Below are 8,615 nucleotides of genomic sequence, written 5' to 3' on the forward strand. Positions count from 1 at the left end.
GAAGTTGTAATATTTAAATAATATAATTATTTTTGTAACATATTGCATGTATTTTTAAACTATATAACATTGTATTATTTTTTTCACATTACAGTAGGCTACATGAAAGTTTTCAGATCAGATGTGATCCATCTGAACTGAAGATCTGCATGAAGATCCACATTTCATTCAAGAGTGACATGAAGGCAAATTATTATTGACAATTTCTTATTTTTGGGGTGAACTAATTTTGTAATATTTTTCTTTCACATTTTTCTCAGTGATTTAAATTTTACTACAAAGGGTTAAATGGACAGAGCGAGGAAGCATTCAGCTGGCAGAGAGCCGGTGAGTATAATGCACCCAAAACGAAAAAAAGAAAAAACAGACAAAGTGAGGCAAATATTTGAAGAAGACTGGCACACAGGATGGGAAGGGTATTAATAGGCTTCTATATACATATCCCTCCTTATCTCTAAAAAAAGACGAGTGAAGAGGTAGAAAGGGATTAATGGGTGACAAACCTTACCAGACTCACGGAAAAAAGAAAGAACAATGACGTTAGACATTTGGTTCCATTACTGCATCTCAGTCATGTATGAATGATACTTATAAATTTTAATGACCAGTGACTAGTCCTGGCTTTTTTAAGTGCTTCAGCTACTGAGATCTTCAGGACTGGTTCATGGACCGCACAAAAAAAGGCACTAAATGAAGATAATATAATGCAACTTTATAGTGAGAATAGCAAAATTTGTAGAATTATTAAACTAATGGAAGTGAAAATGTTTCCTATATGTTTTTTGTTGCTGAAGCAACAGTTCAATTAAAAATTTTAATTGACTGAAAATTAGTCACCCTCAGGCCATTCAAGATGAAGATGAGTTTGTTTCTTCATCAGATTTGGAGAAATGTAGCATTCCATCACTTGCTCAGCAATGGATGTGAATGGGTGCCGTCAGAATGAGAGTCCAAACAGCTGATTAAAAACATCACAATAATCCACAAGTATTCCACACAAATCTTTAATAAATATATGGTTATATTTTGATGTGAGGGACAACAGGTGATGGACTTTTTCTCTGAAGGAAATGTTATTATGGATTCTGGACTCGTATTTATGTTTTAAAGGTAAAAGTAATGGATTTGATTTTTTACAAACACACAGCTTTTGGCTTCAGAAAATGGACTGGAGTGGCGTGGATTATTGTGATGTTTTTATCAGCTGTTTGGACTCATTCTGACGGCACCCATTCACTGGAGAGGATCCACTGCTGAGCAAGTGATGTACTGTTACATTTCTCCAAATCTGATGAAGACACAAACTCATCTACATCTTGGATGGCCTGAGGGTGAGTACATTTTCAATTTGCGAACCATTCCTTTTAATGTCAAAGATCATGCATCCTGTAAATCATGTTCATTTTTAAGGGCTTTTTTTCAATTCTGGTACTGTGTTGACTCAGTTGTCCAAAGTGAAATGTGTTCTGAAGCAAAATCAGCTGAGAAGCACAGATCTGCAGAACTGCTGCCCATCTAGTGCCATTAGTTGAATAAAGTGAGACAGTGAGAGTCAGCAAATGATCCATAAAATAAATGCAGCTCAGAGAAATCAGTTGCCTACCAGATCCGGACAAGCATACGAATGACTTTTGTGCGTTATCCAGTGACGCATTTAGCACAGGCAATTAACAAATCTCAGTCTATTCATTCAATTTAGCTATATCAACCTTGATTTATTTTGAATGATTTTTAATTTTGTCTTCAGTTCAGATGAACAAACATTTCAGTGCTTAAAGCCTCTGAAGTCTTTTTTCACATCGCCTTGATAAAATTGATCAATTGCATTTAAATAAATTCGAACCAACTGGAAAGAATGTGGACTTTTAGGACACTAATAACAAATCAGCCTGCTTAGAGGTTTTTCTTGTTAGATCCTGTTGTCAAATACTAAAACGTGCTTCATGTGGTAAAGTGTGTGTGATTGATTTACTGATCAGAAATCCTGTTTTCACTCTTCTAGAACATTTTGTTTTGTCTTCGTCTGAGACCGTGACGGCTCTTTCCAACAATATTTAAAACAGGATTCCCACAATTTGACTTTTGTTATGCTCAGCCCTATAATATTTAATTGGCTGAATATTGCTCTTTTGTTCAGTAAAACCTCCTTAAGTCATTATGATGTGCGATTTGAACAAATCGTTCTTTTGAGCTGGTTTTGTAAATGAATTGTTCAAATGATTCACAAATTGGTCTGAATGATTCGTTAATGATTCATTCGTAATTTAAAAGAAATTGAATTTTTAAAATGCTGATCTAGTCATCGCAAAAAGACTGGAAAAACCTTAAAGTTCAAAAAGTGTGGGAAGTTTTATTCTGTTTACAATTTATTTTCAGCTGTTGTCAAACAACTGAATATAATGACACATTAAACATTTTTAATTATTTTGGTAATATATTGTTTGTATTATTTAAATAATATATCATTGTTTTTTTTGTTGGGTTTTTTTACATAAAAATGAGCTACTTAAAGGTTTTGTGTCTTGACACAATTATAATAACATATTATTTTGTAATATATTGTATGCATTATTTAAATAATATATTTGACAGTAAAATGGGCTGCTTTAAAAGTTTTTTTTTTTTTTTTGGCTACACTTTATTTTAAGGTCCTTGTTACAGTGTAATTATACATTTAAGTACTGAGTAATATTAATTAACTACGTGTACTTACTATATGGTCAAGGTTAGGATTAGGGTTTGGCTTAGGGTTACTTGCATGTAATTATGCATAATTAATTGTTATTATAACAGTATAAGTACATGTAACCTGTAACAAAGACTCAAAACAAAGTGTTACCGTTTTTTGTTGTTGTTCACAATGGTGAGAATTAATATTATTTTAATTTATTATTAATATATATATATATATATATATATATATAGTAATTTAATTTAATTTAATAGAGTGGAATGTAACCAAGACCTGTTGTTGGCAATTTAAATAATATCCTTTATATTATATTTACTCATATTTTTTATTTAATTTTAATGTATTTAAAAATAAATCAATGACCTGGACATGACTGGCGTTATATGGTGTGAGAATATTTATGGTTCTGTACTATATGGGAATGTGTCAAGGCAAATCTTAACATAAAGCAGACTTTAAGAGGGGTGTTTACTCTAGGGTCCAGTGGGTGGGCGGAGGGTTTGTCTGTATGTACTCTAAACTATAGGACTGAACTGAGCTGATGAACACCGGTGGGTTTGGCTCTGCACGCGTTACGCTCCGTGACTGAAATCTGAGGAGGGTTTAAAAGGCTTTGAGCAGAGCCTCAGACAGAAGAGGAGAGACATTTGGAGATCTGGGTTGCACAGGCATTAGATATTAATAACAAATCGACAGTTATTTGTTTGGAGACGCTTTTTAGCCAAAGTAACTCCAAATGTCTCCTGAATGTCTCCGAAATGAAGATAGTTTATGATTCAACCCTTGTGGGATTTAAATCTCCAACCTTTTGGTTACTAACACAGATATTTAACCACTAGGTTTCAACATCTGCAGCTCGTAGCGGAACAGCGCGCAACGGGACCCCGGCGTTTCCATTTACGCACGTCGTTCGCCCGCATTTTAACGCGTTGGACTGCTGTTATTCTTGACGAATCTTGCAATGGGACAACTGAGCAACGCATCGCACCCGGTCAACTCCACCGACCCGTTCGGACGCGACGAAGAAGTCGCGAAAATCGAGATCGCTGTCCTCAGCGTCACCTTCGCGGTCGCCGTGATCGGGAACTGCAGCGTCCTGGTGGCCATCCACAACACCAAGAAGAAAACCTCCCGCATGCATCTGTTCATCAAACACCTGAGCCTGGCAGACCTAGTGGTCGCGTTTTTCCAAGTCCTTCCACAGCTGTGCTGGGAAATAACCTTCCGTTTCTACGGACCGGACTTTCTGTGCAGGATCGTGAAGCACCTGCAGGTGATGGGCATGTTCGCGTCCACTTACATGATGGTTATGATGACTCTAGATCGCTATATCGCCATCTGCCACCCTCTCAAGACCCTCCAGCAGTCCACTCGGCGGTCCCACATCATGATCGCAGGCACATGGATCAGCAGTTTGCTCCTCAGCACCCCTCAGTACTTCATCTTCTCTCTCAGTGAGATCAAGAACGGCTCTGAGGTCTACGACTGCTGGGGTCACTTCATCCAGCCCTGGGGACCCCGCGCCTACATCACCTGGATCACAGCGGGGATTTTCCTCATCCCGGTGATCATATTAATGACCAGCTACGGATTCATATGCCACAGCATCAGGATGAACATCAGATATAAGACCAAGAAGACGCCGACGGATGGCGCGCACAAGAACGGGCTGATCGGGAAGAACTCGGTGAGCAGCGTGACCACCATCTCCAGAGCGAAGTTACGCACCGTCAAGATGACTTTCGTTATTGTTCTCGCCTATATCATCTGCTGGGCGCCGTTTTTCACCGTGCAGATGTGGTCGGTGTGGGACAAGAACTTCAGCTGGGATGGTGAGTGAAAATGAGGGAAAGATTCACGTGCATGTCATGAAATTATGATTCAGGTACTAAATGCGCACTTTTTAAATAGCCTTATCGTTTAAATAAAATGAATAATATTGAAATATTTAATATTTAATTTCATAGTTAACTAACATTATGTTATCATATATAATTCTTAACATTATTGTACACTAAAAATATTTTAATGTGTTTTAAATGTACATTTTAACTCTTTGAACATAGTAAGTTTCATTTAATTATAGGCTACCATTAACACAAATTATATTCGAATTTTCAAAGAGAATATAATGTACTTTTTTCATATATCTCATGCATATTAAACTTTGCAGTATTAAATATGCAGGTATTAACGCTTTATAATACTTCCATTTAATTTAAATATTTAATTATATCATTAACAAAAATTATGTTGTGTAATGTTTATATTCAAACAGGTAAAATGCAATGTACCATTGATTAATGCATTTCAAGCATATGTAAGTGTTCAATACATGCTGAGCAACATTTTACAACTGAAATATCATTAAATATGTTAGGTAGTACAATTTAATATTTACAATATCATGCATTGCATTCATATTTGCATTCATGTAGTCATCTTAAATATAAATTGTCCTCTATGCACATGAGTTTTTATACTAAACATTGTTATTAAATGTGCATATACTGTATTGTATTGTAAGGTATAATGAAATGGGTTTATAAGATACACGGATGCTCAGGATGTTTATAGGACGCCTCCCAAAGCACAGCAGCTTTGTTTAAATTTAAAACGCAACAAATAGCTGCTAATGGAAAGAAGTGCTAACGTGTTAAATATAGTCTGTCTGATATGCTTATAAAGATCATTTGAGAAATGAAGTCATGAGACCAGAATAGTGTGTCTAAACAGAACAGCTGCAGATTTGTGATGTGCAAATCTGCATTAAAATTCCACATGAGCTTATGGGATGTTTAGTTTACCCAATTTCACCCCATTTTCACATGGTTACAAGACAAATTACTTTAATCAAAACAAATTAATTATTAGTTTAGTCATACATTATTTTACACTAATATCTGGCAACACAGTAGACTTAACACCTTGTTCAGAATGACTGAAACCCCAAATAAATGTAAAAAAAATCTTATATATTTCTTTTTTTATTGATAATTTTACATGTATAAATAAATATGGAGATCTGTTTGCCTCTTTTTGCTGAAAAAAGACACCATGTAATATAATTATTTTTATAAAACATATTGTTCTGTGTGACTGTATAAATGTTCAAAGCTGCTGTGAAATGTTGATAAAATTTTGCAATTGCTTATGGCTATGTTGCTTGGCAAACTAGAAAAAAATTAGTTTACTCATATTTATTTATGCTAATATATGGCAACACAGCATGCATGATCCCTGGTTAAAAAAAAAAAAAAAGTAAAGTAAATGAGAAGAAAATGTTTTATAACTTTTAAATCTATATTTTATCTTGATCATTTTACCTATATAAATAAATCTGGAGATCTCTTTGACTCTTTTTGATGAAAAAATGACACTATGTAATATAATTATTATTACATAATTAAGGTTACATAATTATAGTTCAGGTTCTGGATGCTGATTGGCCGATGCAGTGACTCTAGCTTCTGATTGGATGACGCATGTTCTAAGCTGTTGATCAAACATTACATTCTACTGTATATTAACTATGATTGCTATGTTGCTTGGCAAACAAAAGAAAGAAAGAAAGAAAGAAAGAAAGAAAGAATTATTAGTTTATTATATATAAATAATAAATAATATTGCATAGTTATTTTTACTAATACCTGGCAACAGTAGGCATGACACCTGGTTAAAAATCATTAAAACATTAAAAAAAATAATAATTAATTTTGATATTTTTTCTTGTATAAATAAGTCTGAAAATCGTGTTTTGGATGAAAAATGGCCATATAATTTTTTTAAGCATCATTTAAAAGTTCATCTGTAGCTATATCTACAAACTATATATTTTTATAGTTTATAAACTATAAACATATAGTTCCAGTCCTGGATGCTGATTGGCTGATACAGTGACTGTAGATTCTGATTGGATGACGAATGTTCTAAGCTGTTGATTAAACGTTACAATCTATGTTAATCGTTGTTGCTGTGTTGCTTAGACATAGGAACCGTGTTTACTTGTGGAAAGAATTATTTGGATTACTGGACTATTTATTGGCAATATCTTTATTTCAAGCATTTACAGTTATTGTTCATGTGTCTGTGTGCGTGTAGATTCGGAGAACACGGCCGTCACTCTGTCTGCGCTGCTGGCCAGTCTGAACAGCTGCTGTAACCCGTGGATCTACATGGTTTTCAGCGGACACCTCCTGCAGGATTTCGCTCACTGCTTCCCCTGCTGCCACAAGATCCAGCAGAGCTTCCGGAAGGAGGACTCGGACAGCAGCCTCCGGAGAACCACGCTGCTCACCAAGATCATCAACCGCAGCCCCACGTGTAGCTCGGGCACCTGGAAAGAGTTCGATCATTCGCCCAAAACCAGCAGGTCGGCTCCGGCCGAGACGTGACACAGGCGGCCCCTGGGAATGTGACTTTATTGATGCACACTTTGGTGAGACTCTCACAGCAGGGTTATAACACTCCAGGCTTTGGATGCTGATTGAGCTCTAGATGAGATAAAACACACTGTTACTGCTCAGGAGATGCGATGGAGTTAATTCTGTTTCGTTTAAGCATCTTAAAAGTATAAATGGACTCAGATGAGTCACTTGTAATCATTCAGTAAGAGTCTAGAGCTGTGAAATGAATGCGCACAGCGGCTCAGAGATCATTTGATGAGGAACGATGGAGATCTGAGCACAGTTGAGATCTCTTTTGGGACTTTGGAGCTCGTCGCTGCTTCAGCTGGAATCTCTATTAGATAGGCTCATTGCTGTCAGAGATTCAGTCTTCTTGCTGAAGAACAGATTTTTAAAATAGAATTATGTTAATAAAAGTTATGAGGACATAAGTCAAACATTTGGAATAATATTTCATATTTTTGAAAAAAAAAAAAAAAATCTAAATGCTCACCAAAGCTGCATTTATTTAAGTAAAAAATGCAGTAAAATTGTAAAACATTATTACAATTTAATATAACTTTTTTCTATGTGAATATATAGTAAAATGTAATTTATTCCTTTGATGCAAAGCTGAATTTTCAGCATCAGTGTCACGTGGTTCTTCAGAAATCAATCTTATATGCTGATTTGCTGCTCAAGAAATGTTTCTGGTTATTATATATTATTCTGGTTATTATATATTTCAAATTCGGTGAGCAAAAGAAATGCAAAAAAAAAAAAAAAAAAAAGAAAATCCCAAACTTTTTTCAGCAGTGTACTTAAAAAAAAAGAATAAAAAAAAAGTCCTGAATTATTTTTTTTTTTGTTATGTAGAAACATTTTACAAAAGGCACTTGAGGTTATGTTGTATTACGAATTTATTCACACCGCTGCATGTCATGCTTTACTATTTCTCGTCCCGTGTTGCTCATATAGATCAATTGTCCATTAAGGAAATAGTGGGAACATGGAAAACGCCGTAAATCTCTTTAGGGACTGTGGCACAATGAGTCCAGCGAGGCATTTCCTGCGATATGCGTCTACTTAAGCGCGCTGGATTTATTTTGGCCCCGAGTGCGCGACCCTTGCGCCAAAGTAAACCAGACACCTGCTGCCAGGGACAAAGCCGAGAGCGAGCTGATCGCTGTAAGCAAAACATATCAGTTTCCAGACAATAAATGAATGTTGCACTAAACAAAACATAGGAAACGGTCTGCTTTATGAAATATTAGCCTCACTTTGGTGGCATGAGATTTGTCGTAAAAATGAATGTTTTCACATGCATGCCTTTTCTGGTCATTTGTCAGGTTTGGACTCGTTTCAGGTGTTTTAATGTACATATACTGAGAAATTCTAGCTTAGGCTGTTTAATGAGAAATATACTGAAAAATTCTAAGAGTTAAAGCTGTTTATGTATATATTAAAGTTGTAACAGGATATCTATATATTAACAGATGGTCTATATTTGTTTGTATGTGTTAAGGTTATATTTTATT

The 8,615-nt window shown here is 35.3% G+C and overlaps 1 protein-coding gene across 1 annotated transcript; it reads left to right on the forward strand.

Annotated features, from left to right (window-relative positions):
- The first annotated feature begins 3,338 nt into the window (after positions 1 to 3,338).
- On the forward strand, positions 3,339 to 7,873 carry avpr1aa (arginine vasopressin receptor 1Aa). The gene is made up of 2 exons (XM_058768114.1): positions 3,339 to 4,524; positions 6,794 to 7,873. Exons 1-2 carry the CDS (start codon positions 3,654 to 3,656, stop codon positions 7,084 to 7,086), a joined length of 1,164 nt encoding a protein of 387 aa, XP_058624097.1. The 5' UTR covers positions 3,339 to 3,653; the 3' UTR covers positions 7,087 to 7,873.
- The last annotated feature ends 742 nt before the right edge of the window (positions 7,874 to 8,615 follow it).

This window comes from Onychostoma macrolepis, chromosome 25, assembly GCF_012432095.1.
Source record: "Onychostoma macrolepis isolate SWU-2019 chromosome 25, ASM1243209v1, whole genome shotgun sequence".
NCBI lineage: Eukaryota > Metazoa > Chordata > Actinopteri > Cypriniformes > Cyprinidae > Onychostoma > Onychostoma macrolepis.

Bases quoted from the DNA above. Each gene is read 5' to 3' on its own strand.
- avpr1aa (XM_058768114.1), top strand. From the start codon at position 3,654: ATGGGACAACTGAGCAACGCATCGCACCCGGTCAACTCCACCGACCCG. The intron at 4,525-6,793 runs GTGAGTGAAAAT...GTGTGCGTGTAG, and splicing joins CAAGAACTTCAGCTGGGATG to ATTCGGAGAACACGGCCGTC.